Source organism: Herpailurus yagouaroundi, unplaced genomic scaffold (assembly GCF_014898765.1).
Source record: "Herpailurus yagouaroundi ecotype Mexico unplaced genomic scaffold, PumYag 142, whole genome shotgun sequence".
NCBI lineage: Eukaryota > Metazoa > Chordata > Mammalia > Carnivora > Felidae > Herpailurus > Herpailurus yagouaroundi.
The window spans coordinates 39979778-39995570 of NW_024412397.1; the positions used below are offsets into that span (position 1 = coordinate 39979778).

The 15793-nt window shown below is 36.3% G+C and overlaps 1 protein-coding gene across 1 annotated transcript in view; it reads left to right on the top strand.

The window, feature by feature from the left end:
* CCDC178 (coiled-coil domain containing 178) overlaps positions 1-15793 on the top strand; it is a 435616-nt gene that overhangs the window by 32581 nt on the left and 387242 nt on the right. The window contains exon 3 of the mRNA XM_040478494.1: positions 15601-15690. Coding sequence (XP_040334428.1) covers positions 15601-15690 — 90 coding nt within the window. The remainder of the gene's footprint in view (positions 1-15600; positions 15691-15793) is intronic.

Sequence of the window (15793 nt, forward strand, 5' to 3'; positions counted from 1 at the left end):
ATATGTCAACATGCTAATACAATACATATATAGTCTTACTACATTTCATCTTATATTACTTTATTTTTTTAATTCACTAATATCAGTTTGATCATCTGAAAATGAGGTTTGGTTTTTACTTTCCTCCCATTATAATTTTACCACTTTCCCTCCCCTATTGCTTAGACTAGATCCTTTAGAACCCTGTTAAATGAAGCAATAAAAATATGCACATTTATCATCTTGTTCCTGATTTTTAAAATGAGACTTTTAATGTTTCATCATTAAACATGATGGAATTTTTTACTTACCTTATTTTAATCTAATTTTGTTAGCAAGGTATTTGTAACTTCACAATTGAATTGGGGGAATGTTTCTTCATTTTCTGTTCTCTGAAAAATAAAATATTTTAATTAATTTTTCTTGAATGTTTAGCTAAACTTATGTGTTAATTTTCAGAGAGACACTATTGATATAAATTATTTATTGGCAATAGGATTATTTAGACTTTCTGTTTATTCTTAATTCACTATTGGCAAGTTATATTTCTTTTAAAATTTTGTTCATTTGGTTAAATTTTAAGTATACTGAGACCACATAGCTAATATTTTTTTACTTTTATATCTTTCTACATGCAGTTCTCATTTATATTCATAATATTGCATTTGTTTCTTCTCTTTCTTCTGGTTTGTCTTGATCAATTTTGACAGATGTGTCCATTTGTGCTAAACTTTTCAAAGTGGTAATTTCTGATCTTTTAAATTATCTCTAGGTTTTTTTTTTTTTTCATTGGTGGTGGTCTATTTTCTATTTTATTAATTATTACCCCTTATTTTCCTTCTACTTTGTTTTTCCACATATTCTTAATTTGGATACTTAGATCACTAGTTTTTAGACCCTTTTTCTTTTCTAATATAACTATTTAAAGTTACACATTTCTCTTGAGATATCATAGATACGATAAAAAGGATTTGATTATGAAATCCAATTCATTTGAAGGAGAGATTTACTCAGCATGCAGTTTACTAAGTGCTGTTCTGGGTAATATTGTTTACCTTTAAAGATTTTTTTTGTATTCACATACCAGAAAATTCACCTCTTCAAAGTGTACAGTTCAGTGTTTTTAGTATAATCACAAGGTTGTATAACCATCATCATTACTTAATTCTATAATATTTTCATAACCTCCCAAAGAAGTCCTATATCATTAGCAGCCACTCCCCATTCCCCCTCAGCCCCGCCCTGGCAACCACAAGCCTACGTGCCTTGGTGGGAATATCAGGGGTCTGGTGTGAATTAATTCCTGGCGAAGATGGGTACCATCAGCATCTGGGAGCACACCCACAACATGCAGGTGATGCAGTTCAGCGTTAAGGACTGTCATCACGTTTGCAGTGGAGGCCAAGAACCATGCCGACCTACCCAAGCTGGTAAAGGGGCTGAAGCAGCTGGCCAAGTCAGACCCCGTGGAGTAGTGCATCATTAAGCAGGGCATCCTGGGTGCCCATCATCGCAGGGGCCAATGAGCTGCACCTGGAGACCTGCCTGAAGAACCTGGAAGAGGACCACACCTGCATCCCTCTCAAGAAATCCGACGGGGAGTCGAAAGGGCTCTGCCTGTTCAAATCCCCAAACAAGCACAAAATGCAGTCCATGAAGGTGCAGCCCCTCGCAGACCACCTGGCAGAGGACATCGGCCATCGCTAGATGTGGGCCTGCCGGGAACTGAAGCGGCAGGCCGCTGTCTGGCCGAAGAGTACCTGTGGGACCTGGCCTAGACCCAAAAGATCCGGTGCTCTCGTTGCAGGATTTTTTACCTCAATACCCGGAGTTCGTTTTCTCCCAGCTTCGAAGGATGAAGAGGTGGACACAAAAGAAGCACGCAAAAGTTTACTCGAGTATACGATCAGAGGCGAAGAATAGTGTGAAGCTAGCTCTCTTTACAAAGGTGTACATTTGGAAGTGAATGCCAGGGACTACAAGCAAGGGTCCTTGTTTTGTAAGGTTCTGGGCAGCCTTCCCTTGCCGTCCCGCTCGCTCCCTCCCGGGTCCTACCCTAGGCTCCCTAGCTCTCTAGGTGCTGGGTGGTCCCTTCCTGATTGGCTCAGTTCCATTGCGTGAGGGGTGGCCCATGGCCATGTCATTGTGGGCCATACCTTTTGTGGTCTACTACTTATTTCTAGTTAGGTTTTTTGGTCAAATTCCTGAGGGAAACCCGAAGGGGAGGAGGTGGCGTCTGCCACATTCTTAAGAGGAATCTTACGCCGGAGGGGGTTTGCCCGGTCCGACACTCTTCAGTATTGTTCTAAAATATGTTTTTCCACACCCAGGGACCTCAGGTTCTAATCGTTCCCTCTCTGCCTACTGAATCCTATCTTCTCCTATCACTTTGAGCCCGCTGGCCCCGGACTCAATACCTTCAACGACAACACCAGGACTGTACGGTACCTCAACAAAATCAAGGACAGCTTGGTGGCCGGTTTCCAGCCAGGCCGCGGGGCCAGGAGACTGCGAGGCCTGAGCCTTGACGTCTGCGACGTGACGTCGCGCAGGGAAGCCATTCAGACCCCCGCCCCCACCCCACCACGTGGCACCGCCTTTAACCGCGGACTGCTCAGTACCAGCCCCAGCTCAGGGAGCCCGCCCACCCCCAGCTCAGGGAGCCCGCCCACCCTGTGGAGGGAGCTCCACGGGCCGGAAGAAGTGGTTGGCGCCATCTACAATGTCCTCCGCAGGAAGGAGGGCCGCGTCGAGTCCCAGGTGGCCGGCAAATCCCTGTTTATGCTGAAGGCCCACGGCTCCTCAAGGAGTCCTTTGGCCTCAGCGCCGACCTGAGGTCCCGCAGGGCGACCAGGCCTTCCCCCACTGCTTGTTTGGCCACTGGCAGATCCTGCCCTCGGAGCCCTTGGACCACAGCAGCCGCCCCAGCCAGGTCGTGGCGGAGACGCGCAAGCGCAAAGGCCTGCACGGAGGCGTCCCAGCCCTGGACAATTTCCTGGACAAATTGTGGGCGGACCTCGCAGCAGCACCGGCGCTCTGTCTTTGATCTACTGCAGCCCCCAGCGTTCGCGTTCCCCTCCGGGTACCTATAGACTGTTCCCGAACGGTGAGGCGCAGCCTGACGGCCGTGTGGGGCTCACTCGGTGCAGTCGCTCAGCATAAGCCCTGACGCCCTTTTTCTTCAGTTATTTCTCTCAAGAGTTCAAAGGTGACAGAAGTGCCCTCACAGCCCAGACCGTTAATAATTGTATGAATATTCCACGTATTGTTTATACATTCATCAGTAGATGGGTATTTGTATTGTTTCCACTTTGGGGTTATTAGGAATAATGTTCTTATGAATATTTGAATGCAAGTTTTTATGGGGACGTATGTTTTTATTTCTGCTGGGTATACACTTAAGTCTGGAATTGCTGGGTCATTTGGTAACTTGATGTTTAACTTTCTGAGTAATTGATAATTTTTTTTCCATAGCAGCTGCAAATTTTGCATTCCAAATAACAGTATATGAGGATTCCAGTTTTTCCATACCCTTGTCAGGGCTTGTTATATTCTGCTTTTCCTTTTTGGGTTTTTGTTTGTTTGCTTTTTAACTGTTATAGCCATCTTTAGCGGGTGTGAATTGACATCTCGTGAGTTTTTTTACTTTTTTTTTATGGTTAATTCATTTTTAACAGACAGGTCATGAGTAGGGGAGGGACAGAGAGAGAGAGGGAGACACAGAATCCGAAGCAGGCTCCAGGCTCTGAGCTGTCAGCACAGAGCTGGACTCAAATCCAGAAACCCTGAGATCATGACCTGAGCCTAAATTAGAGACTTAAGGGACTGAGCCACCCAGGTACCCTCATTGTGGTTTTGATTTGCATTTCTCTGATGACTGATCATGGGATGATCTTTAAATGTGCTTACTGGCCATTTGTTTATCTTTGGAGTAATGTCTGTTTAAATCTTTTGCCGTTTTTAAATTGGGTTGTCTTTTTATCTTTGAGTTGTAAGAATTCTTTATATATTTCAGAAACTGGATCTTTATCAGATATATGATTTGCAAATGTTTTCACCCATGGCAGGGGTTGTATTTGCATATTCTTGACAATGTCTTTTGAAGCAAAAAAAAAAAATTACTGTATGAATCTGATTGGTGTAATATTTAAATAATGTTTAAAATTGCTTGTTCCTTTGATGTCACATCAAAGAAACTATTGCCTAATCCAAGGTCACAAATATTTACACCTCTGTTTTCTTCCAAGAGTTTTATAGTATTAGCTTTTGCATTTAAGTCTGTGATGATTTTTGAGTTAATATATATATACACACACATATATGATTTGGAGTCAAAATTTATTCTTTTATGTTTGTATCTCCAGTTGCCCTAGTACCATCTGTTGAAAAAAAAAGACTTTTTTTTCATAGAATAGTCTTGGCACCTTTGTAAAAATCAACAGACCATAAATATGGGTTTATTTCAGGAATTTCAGTTCTACTCCACTGATGTACCTGTCCATTCTTAGGCCAGTACCACTTTGTAGTAATTTTTAAAACTACAAGTGTGATTTCTCCAACACTGTTCTTCTTTTTCGAAATTATTTTGGGTAATCTGAGTCCCTTGCATTTCCATCTGAATTCTTAGGATCAGTTTGATATTTTCTGGGGGGAAAAAGGCCATTGGAATTTGATAAGAATTGCATTGAATCTGTTGATCAATTTTAAGGGTTTTGGCATCTTAATCAGATCATGTCTTCCAGAATACTAATACAGGATATCTTTGTATTTACTTAGGTGTTAATTGTTTTTTTCAACAATGTTTTGTAGATTTTAGTTGAAGAAGTCTTGCATTTCTGTTAGTTTTATTCCCAAGTATTTTAATATTTTATTCTTTTTGATGCCCTTTCTTTCTTTCTTTCTTTCTTTCTTTCTTTCTTTCTTTCTTTCTTTCCTTTCTCCCTGCCCCAATTGCTATGGCTAGAATCTCTGGAACAATATTGAGTGGAAATGGCAGAGTGTGGATATGCTTGTCTTTTTTCTGACCCTAGGGAATTTTTCACAAACATTCTTTATTCTGTTGAAGAAGTTTCTCTCTATTCCTATTTTGTTTCTGTGTTTTTACCATAAATGGGATTAAATGTTGTCAAATATTTTTTCTCCATCTATTGAAATGCTTGTATGGTTTCTTCCCTTTATTCTGTTAATATTGTATATTACATTCATTGATTTTCATATATTGAAACATTTCTGGGACAAATCTCTCTTGAATGTGGTGTATAATCCTTTTTATATACTATTGTATTTAGTTTGCTCATATTTTGTGGGGATTTATCTCCTAATTTTTTTCCCTTCTCCTTGGATTTAGTTGTGACTTCCTAGATAAGATATAAGGCTATTGATTCAAGTTCTAATTTTCTTCATGTAAGCATACACAGCTACCTAGTTCTCTCTGATCATTGATATCACTAAACTTCATATATGTTTAGTTGTGTTGTCTTTTTGTTTCTATTCATCTCAAAGTATTTTCTGGTTCCCCTTGTGATTCCTTTCTTGATCCATTATTTATTTAGGATTGTGTTTAAAGTTCACGTATTTGAAAATTTCCCAAATTTCCTTTGGTCACTGATTTCTGTTTTTAGCATTGTAGTCAAAGAAGATACTTTGTGTGATTTCAACACTTATTTAAGCGTATTGAATCCTATTTAGGGCATAATATGTGGTCTATTATGGAGAATGTTCAGTGTGTACTTGAGAAAAATGTGTTTTCTACTCTTGATAGAATATTCTATTAGTTGTTCTTAGGTCTAAGTGGTTTATGGTGTTTTCAAAACTACTGTTTACTTGTCTTTCTTCTTTCTAGATGTTTCATCCATTATTATTTATTCATTATTTATTGTTTATTTATTATTTATTTTTTTTAGAGAGAGAGCATGAGCAGGGGAGAGGAGCAGTGGGGGAGAGAGACAGAGAGAGACAGAGAGAGAAAGAGAGAGAATCCTAAGCAGGCTGCATTCTCAGAGTGAGGCTGACATGGGGTTCAATCCCATGAGTCAGTCACTCAACAGACTGAGCCACCCAGGCACCCCCATCCATTATTTACATTGGGCAGTTAAACACTTCCACTAATGTTGTTGAATTGTCTTTTTTTCCCCTTCAGTTATGTCAGCCTTTACTTCAATTTGAAGCTCTTTTAAGATTGTGTATGTTTATAATTATTACAGCTTCTTACAGGATTGACCCTCTTCCCATTATGAAGTGTCCTTTATCTCTAGTAATAATTTTTGTCTTAAAGTCATCTTATGCGGTACTGTGCAGAAATAATTCCTTTATAATTTTATCACAAAAACTTTCTCAGTAAAAAAACAAAAAAGTATATATTTTATTTACAGTTATGCATAATTTTTATTTGGTTACTCTTTTTGGATAAATTTATATCATTCATATATATTATTATAGTTATTTGACTGGCAGTATCTTCTATCATATTTTTACTTTTACAACCTTCATTTCTTTTGTTTTGCATATTTTTATTATGAATTTACTTTTTTGTCTCATTTTATTCTGTAATGGGATTTTAGGATATAAATATCTTTGTAATGGTTATTAAATATTAGCATAAGATATTCTCCAAGTATTTAAATCTTATATTTATTTATATCTGTAAAATATATCAAAATATTTTTTTAAGTTTTTTAAATGTTTATTTATTTTTGAGAAAGAGAGAGAAACACATACACACAGCAGAGAGTGAGTGGGGAAGGGGCAGAGAGGGAGACACAGAATCCAAAGCAGGCTTCAGGCTGCAGGCTATGAACTGTCAGCACAGAACTCGGCATGGGGCTCGAACCCATGAACCTGAGCCGATCATGACCTGAGCTGAAGTCAGATGCTTAAACGACTCAGCCACCTGGGCACCCCAATCTATCAAAATATTTTTTTTTAATTTTTTTTTAATGTTTATTTATTTTTGAGACAGAGACAGAGCGTAAGCAGGGGAGGGGCAGAGAGAGAGGGAGACACAGAATCTGACACAGGCTCCAGGCTCTGAGCTGTCAGTACAGAGCCTGACATGGGGCTTGAACTCACGAACCGTGAGATCATGACCTGATCCAAAGTCGGACACTTAACCGACTGAGCCACCCAGGTGTTCCTCTATCAAAATATTAAAAAAAAATTTTTTTTTAAATATTTATTTTTGACAGAGAGAGAGAGAGAGAGAGAGAGAGAGACAGAGCATGAGTGGGGGAGGGGCAGAGAGAGAGAGGGAGACATAGAATGCCAAGCAGGCTCCAGGCTCTGAGCTGTCAGCACAGAGTCCAATGCTCGAACCCACAGACTGCGAGATCATGACCTGAGCCTAAGTCGGACGTTCAACCGACTGAGCCACCCAGGCGTCCCCCTCTATCAAAATATTTTAATGCCACTAGAGTAAACATTGTATTTTCTATTTCATAATTTACATATAGTGAAATGCTCAAGCTTCAATTTATAATTTAATGTATTTTGATAAGTGTATACATGACAAATGTAGAACCACTGACCTTTTCTGGGTAAAAAAAAAAAAAGAAAGTTTCTCACCAACCATAGGCAACCACTATTTTGATATCACAATAGTTTAGCTTTGTTTTTTTTTTTTTGCTTGAGTCTCATAATAATGGAAATATAAAATACCCATTTTGTTGTCTTTGATTATTTTTGTTCAATGTACTTTTGAGTTTCACTGATGTTATTTTGTGTATTAGTTCATCTTTTTTTTTTTCCTACTTAGCATTATACTGCTGCATGACTACACTGTATTTTTTGAAATGTAATTTTCTAGTGATGGACACTTAGGTTGTTTCCAATTTCTGCTCTTAGGAGTAAAACTATCATCACAAATAATCTTGGATAATCTTTTTGTGGACCTACACTTTCATTTATCATGGGTTAAAGTTTAGAACTGGTGTTGCTGAATTATAGAGTAGACAATTTTAACTTTATAAGAAAATGTCAAATAATATCCTCTTACCTTTGAGAATTTTTAAACATTTCAGAGTTTGTAAAATAAAATACAAAATTTCTCCTTTGTCTCTACATTCCCTCTTTCCAAAGTTAACCAGTCTAATTGTTTCTTGACATGTACATTTTATATGAATTGACAAATACCTATCAACCTGTACATCTCTTTAGAAAACAAAAGTGATGACAAAACTTACCTACAAATTTTTGTCCTACTATTCTTCACTGAATAGTGTACCTTAAAGTAGTTTCTATACCATCATATATGTATCTGTTTGCTGTTTGCTTTTATTAATTTTATTTCCAGCTGTACTGAGATAGAATTGGATATAACATTGTATAAGTGTATCATGTACCATGTAATTATTTGATACAGGTATATATTGTGAGATGCTTATTATTGCAGTAAGATAATTGAACACATCCTTTGGTATTGTTATGGCAAGAACATTTAGAATCTCTCATTGCAACTTAGTTATGTAAAATCACCATGCTGTATATTTTATCCCCAAAACTTATTCTTCTTATAACTGGAAGTTTGTTCCCTTTGACTCAACATCTCATTCTCCCCACTTTCCAGCCCCTGGCAAACACTGTTCTATGCTCTGCTTCTAGGAATTTGGCTTTTTAGGTACTAAATATAAGTGAGATCATATGATTTTTTTTTTCCTCTGTCTTATTTCACTCAGCATAATGTCCTTTAGGTCCATTCATGTAGTTTCAGATGACAGGATTTTCTTTTTTATGGTGGAACAAAATCCCATTGTGTTTATGTGTGTGTGTGTGTGTGTTTGTACATATATCTGTACATGAACACAAGTTGATAATGCTGCAGTGAACATGAGGGTGCTGAAATTTGAGACAGTAATTTCATTTCCCTTAGATATATACCCAGAAATGGAATTGCTACATCACATGGAAGTTTTGTTTTTCATTTCTTGAAGAACCTTGGGATTGTTTTCTGAAATAGCTATAAAAATTTATATTTACACCAGCAGCGCATGAGGATTTCCCTCATCTTTACATTTGATACCTTTTGTCTTTTTGAAAATAACCATTGAAACAGGTATGAGGTGATATCTCGTGGTGGTTTTGATTTGTATTTCCCTGATGATTAGTGATGTTGAATACCTTGTCATGTCCTTGTCCGTTTGTATGTCTTCTTTGGAAAAATGTCTCCTCAGGCCCTTTGCCATTTTAAAATTGGATTATTTGTTTTTGTGCTATTGAGTTGTGTGAGTTCCTTATATATTTTGGATATTAATGATTTGCCAGAGAGATGTTTTGCAAATATTTTCTGTCATTCTGTAGGTTGCCTTTTCATTATGTCGATTGTTTCTTTTGCTATTCAGAAGCTTTTTACCTTGATATAATCCATCTTAATTGATTTTAGTTTTAGTTGGTTTTGTTTTTGATTATTAGCGTCGTATTGAAATAATCCATATGTCATGGCATTTTTTTCCCCATGTTTTCTTTTAGTAGGTTAGTGGCTTCAGATGTTACATTTAAGGGTTTAATCCATTCCAACTTAATTTTTGTGAATGGTGTAAGATAGGGATCTAGTTTCATTCATTTGCATGTGAATATCTAGTTTTCCCAACATTTATTTTTTTTAAAGTGCTAAATATTGTTTTATTTATTTTTATTATTTTTAAGCATAACATTATTTTCATTTTATTTACAATTTTATATTAGTTTCAGGTATACAATATAGTGACTTGATAATTCCATATGTCAACTGGTGCTCATCATCAGGACAAGTGTACTCCTTAATCTCCATCACCTATTTAACCCAATTTCCCATCCCCCTATCTTCTCTGGTAACCGGTTTGTTCTTTATAATTAAGAGTCTGTTTCTTGGTTTTTCTTCTGTCTCTCTCTCTCTCTCTCTCTCTCACTTTTTCCCTTTGCTTATTTGTTTTGTTTCTTAAATTCCACAAATGAGGGAAAGTATATGGTATTTGTCTTTGTCTGACTTCTTTCTCTTAGCATTATACTTTTTAGCTCCACATCCATGTCATTGCAAATTCAAGATTTCATTATTTTTTGTGGCTGAATAGTATTCCTATATATGTCACATCTTCTTTATCCATTCATCAATCCATGGACACTTGGACTGTTTCCATATCTTGACATTGTGACTAATGCTGCTATAAACATTGGGATGTATGTATCCCTCAAAATTCACTGTTTATGTATTCTTTGGGTAAATTCCCCATAGTGCAGTTGCTGGACTGTATACTGTTTTCCACAGTGGCTACATTCCCACCAACAGTGCACCAGTGTTTGTTTTTCTCCACATTCCCACCACACCCATTGTTTCTTGTGTTTTTGATTTCAGCCATTCTGACAGGTGTGAGATGGTATCTCATTGTAGTTTTTATTTGCATTTCCCTGATGATGAGTCTGTTTTTTCATGTATTTGTTAGCCATCTGTGTCTTCTTTGGAGAAATGTCTATTCATGTCTTCTGTCCATATTTTGACTGGATTATTTGTTTTTTTAGGTGATGAGTTTTATTAGATCTTTATATATTTTGGTTGCTAACCCTTTTTCATAAATGTCATTTGCGAATATCTTCTCCCATTCTTTAGGCTGCCTTTTAGTTTTGTTGATTGTTTCCTTTGCTGTGCAGAAGCTTTTTGTCTTGGTGTAGTCCCAATAGTTTGTTTTTGCTTTTATTTCCCTTGCCTTGGGAGAAACATCTAGAAAAAAGTTGATACAGCTCATGTCAAAGAAGTTACTACCTGTGTTTTTGGTGTAATTGTAAATGGGATTATTTTCTTAATTATTGTCTTTCTGCTTAATTATTGATGTATAGAAATGCAACAGATATCTGTACATTGATTTTGTACATCCATTTTGATTTTTTCCTGCAACTTTATTGAATTGCTGTGGCTAGGACTTCAGTATTGTGTTGAATAAAAGTGGTGATAGTGGACATCTTCGTCTTACTCCTGACCTTAGGGGAAAAGTTCTCAGTTTTTCCCCATTGAGGATGATGTTCACTGCGGATTTTTCATATGTGGCCTTTATTTATGTTGAGGTATGTTTCCTCTAAATCTACTTTATTGAGAGCTTTTATCATGAATGGATCCTGTACTTTGTCAAATGCTTTTTCTGCATGTATTGAAATGATCATGTGGTTTTTATCCTTTTTCTTATTGATGTGATGTATCACGGTTGATTGATTTGAGAATATTGAACCACCCTTGCAATGCAGGAATAAATCCCACTTGATTGTGGTGAATAATTTTTAAAAAATAGTTTAAAAATATATTGTTGGATTTCATTTGCTAATATTTTATTGATGATTTTTGCATGTTTATTCATCAGGGATATGATGCAGTTCTCTTTTTTAGTGGTATCTTTGTCTGGTCTTGGTATCAGGATAAACTGGCCTCATAGAATGAATTTAGAAGTGTTCTTTCCTTTTCTATTGTTTATAATAGTTTAAGAATAGGTATTAGCTGTTCTTTAAATGTTTGGTAGAATTTGCCTGTGAAGCTGTCTGTTCCTGGACTTTTGTTGTTGGTAGTTTTTTTGATACTGATTCAATTTCTTTGCTGGTAATGGGTCTGTTTAAATTTTCTATTTTCTTCCTGTCTCAGTTGGGTAGTTTATATATTTCTAGGAATTTATCTATTTCTTCTAGGTTGTCCAATTTGTTGGTATACATATTTTCATAATATTTTATTATAATTTCTAATATTTTTATAGTGTTGGTTGTTATTTCTCCTCCTTAATTTGTGATTTTATTACTTAAGTCTTTGTTTCTTTTCTTTTTGCTAAGTCTGGCTAGAAGTTTATCACTTTTACTAATTTTTGTAAGGAATCAGCTTCTGGTTTCATTGATTTGTTCTATTGTTTTCTTAGTATCTGTATTACTTATTTCCTCTCTAATCTTCATGATTTCCTGCCATTTGCTGGTTTTAAGTTTTGTTTATTGTTCTTTTTCTAGCTCCTTTAGGTGTAAAATTAGGTTGTTTACCATATATTTTACTTGCTTCTTAGGATAGACCTGTATTGCTATAAACTTTCCTCTCAGAACTGCTTTTGCTGCATCTCAATGGTTGTGGACTGTTGTGTTTTCATTTTCATTTGTTTCCATGTACTTTTTAATTTCTTTTATTTCCTGGTTGACGTATTCATTGTTCAGTAGCATGTTTTTTAACCTCCATGTATTTATGGTCTTCCCAGATTTTTTCTTGTGGGTGACTTTTAGTTTCATACTGTTGTGGTCAGAAAAGATGCATAGTATTATTTCAGTCTTCTGGAATTTATTGAGGCTGGTTTTGTGAACTAATATGTGATATTTTCTGGAGAATGTTCCATGTGCACTTGAAAAGAATGTGTATTCTGCAGTTTTAGGATGGAATGTTCTGAATATATCTGTTAAAACCCATCTGTTCCAGTGTGTCATTCAAAGTCATTGTTTTCTTGCTGATTTTCTGTTGAGATGATCTGTCCATTGATGTAAGTAGAGTGTTAATGTGCCCTAGTGTTATTGTATTATTATTAATTCCTTTATATTGGTTATTGTTTTATGTAATTGAGTGCTTCTGCATTGCGTGCATAGATACTTACAATTATTATATCTTGTTGGATTGTCACCTTTAGTATTATATAGTGTCTTCTTTGTCTCTTTGTTTAAAGGTCTATTTTGGTGAAATAAGTATTGCTACTCCAGCTTTGTTTTGACATCCATTTGAATGATAAATGTTTCTCCATCATCTAACTTTCAATCTGCAGATATCTTTAGGTCTAAAATGAATCTCTCATAGGCAGAATATAAATGGGTCTTATTTTTTTTACCTTTTTTTTTTTGATTGGAGTGTTTATTCCATTTACATTCAAAGTAATTATTGATAGATATGTATTTATTGCCATTCTGTCACTCTTGTTTTTTGTTTTTGAAGATTTACTCTGTTTCTTTCTTATCTTTTTCTCTTTCACGTTTTGGTGATTTTCTTTAGTGATTTATTTGGATGTCTTTCTCTTTATTCTTTGACTTTTTATTATTGGTTTTGGATATGTGGTTACATTGGGTTTGTAAATAACCTTTACTCTTTTTTTCTAAGCTTATTTAATAATTTTGAGTGAGTGAGTGAGTGAGAGAGAGAGAGAGAAGAAGAGAGAATCCCAACCAGGTTCCATTCTGTGAGCATAGAGCCTGATGCAAGCCTTAATCCCGTGACCCCAGGATCATGACCAAAGCTGAAATCAAGAGTTGGACCCTCAACCTACTGAGTAACGCAGATGCTCCTAGGTTTTTATATAACCTTTTTTTGCATATAGCGGTCTATATGAAGTTGATGGTCTTTTCAGTTTGAACCCATTCTTTTTTCCTCTCCTCCCCACATTTTAGGTATGTGGTGTCATATTTTATATCCTTTGTGTGCATGTGTGTGAGTTCCTTGACTGATTTTTTTACAGAAATATTCATTATTCCTGCCTTTGCTTTCCTCCTTTATACTTTTGGTCTTTGCTTTCCACTAAAAGAGTCTCCTTTAATATATCTTGCACGGCTGGTTTAGTGGTCATGAACTGCTTTAGTTTTTGTTTGGGAAGCTCTTTATCTTTCCTTGTATTCTGAATGACAGCCTTGCTGGATAGGGTATTCTTGGCTGCATATTTTTCCCATTCAGCATGTTGAATATATCGTGCCACTCCCTTCTGGCTTGCAACATTTGTATTTAAAGTTCTGCTGGCCTTAGGGGTTTGCTCTTGGAGGTTAAGGACTTCTTTTGTCTTGCCGCTCTTAAGATTTTTTTCTGTATCACTGTATTTTACAAGTTTAATTACATTTTGTCTTAGTGTGTGTCTGCTTTTATTGATCTTGACAGGAGTTCTCTGTGCCTCCTGAATCTGATTATCTGTTTCCTTTCCCAGATTAGGGAAGTTTTCTGCTATTATTTCCTCAAATAAATTTTCTGACCCCTTTTCTTTCTTTTTCTGGGACACTTATGATACAGAGATTATTATGTTTGATGGAGTCACTGAGTTTCCTAGATCTATTCTCCTAAACTGATTGCTGCCTATTTTATACTTCTTTTATTCATTTCTTCTTCTCTTTCTGTTTTCTTTTATGCATTGATAATTTTCCATAGTGGTGTACTCTGATTCCCTTCTTTTTCTCTTGTGTATCTACTATAGGTTTTTGCTTTGTGGTTACCTTAAGGCTTACATAAAACATTTTAGAGTATAGTAGTATACATATATATATATGTGTGTGTGTATATATATGTGTATATATATATGTATATTTTAATATTTTAAAGTTTATTTATTTATTTTGAGAGAGAAACAGAGATAGCTATGAGAGTGGGGGAGGGACAGAGAGAGGGAGACACAGAATCCCAAGCAGGCTCCACCCTGTCAGCACTGAGCCTGATGTGGGGCTCAAACTCGCAAAACCATGAGATCATGACCTGAGCTGAAACCAAGAGTTGGACACCTAACTGACTGAGCCACCCAGGCACCCTGCTATCGTAGTATATTTTAAGTTGATTAACAACTTCAATTACATACAAAAACTCTACCCTTTTATGGCTTCCTTTTTATGTTTCTGATGTCACAATTTACATCTTTTTATATTGTGTATCCATTAGTAAGTTACTACTGCTATAGCTATTTTTAATACTTCTTTAATCTTTATATTTGAGTTAAGCAATTAGCATACCACTATACTATACTATCGGAGTATCCTGAATTTGACTATGTAATTATTTTTACCAATGTATTTTATTTTTTCAAATGTTTTCATGTTACTGATTAAAGTCTTTTCATTTTAGCTTGCAGAACTCCTTTCAGAATATCTTGTAAGGCAGGTCTGGTGGTGGTGAACTCCCTCACCTTATGTTTGGGAAACACTTAACCCTCTCTTTCATTTTAGGACACCTTCTCCAGCAAACCCGCTGGGGTCCTCTGCAGAGCAGGCCACTGGGAAATGTGATCACTTTTTCTGTATATTGATACTGATATTGGTAGCTTCTGCCCTTCTTCCTTGTTTGAAACCCTCTCCATATGTCTTGGCTTTGCCAGTCTCTGAGTGGGGTGAAACCAAAGTAGATCTCTTGTACAGTGCCCCAGAAGGGTAGGGGAGCTGGTCTCCTACCCTGTCCTCCATTTCCCAGTGAGGGGAACTATTTCAAGCTGGAGCATTTCCTCTTGGTGCTAAACAATGTTGGCCTGGTGGATGGGATGATGCGGTCAAAATGAAGCTGTTTTCCTTCCCTTTTTGTGAGATTATTCTACTGTGTTGCTAAAGTTTGTTGAATGGATTCCTGAGCTCTCCCAGAACTATTTTTGTTTGTTCATAACCATCTAACTGTTGAACTTTGTTGTACAATGGAGGCTGGGTCTCCTACTCCATTGTTTTGGTGATGTCACTCTGAACAGTCTCTCAGTGTTTGCTTTTAATAGCTGGATGCTATTTGGAATACCTTCTTGTGAGAGTTAACCCAGTTGAAGTACCAGAGAAAACATCCAAATATATTCTACTGTGGGTTTTGGTTAATATTTGAACTATAGTTGCTTTTGCAAGGATAACACTTTTACAGCATAGTTTTACATATTATTGTCCTTATTTAAATAAATTTATATTAACTGCCCACTGAAATTTTTCTTTTCTTTTTCAAAGACAATGCCACATCACAAGCTTTGGTTCTATTTGGTGCCCCTAAGGAAGCCATTGAGATTTTTCATGAAAATAAAATGACAAATACTGAAGGTAAGGACAAAAAATAAGTTATAATAATCCATGTAAGCTATATTTTCTCATTGGTTTGTGATGTCCATATTATATTTTTATTAAGAAATACATCTTAAATATC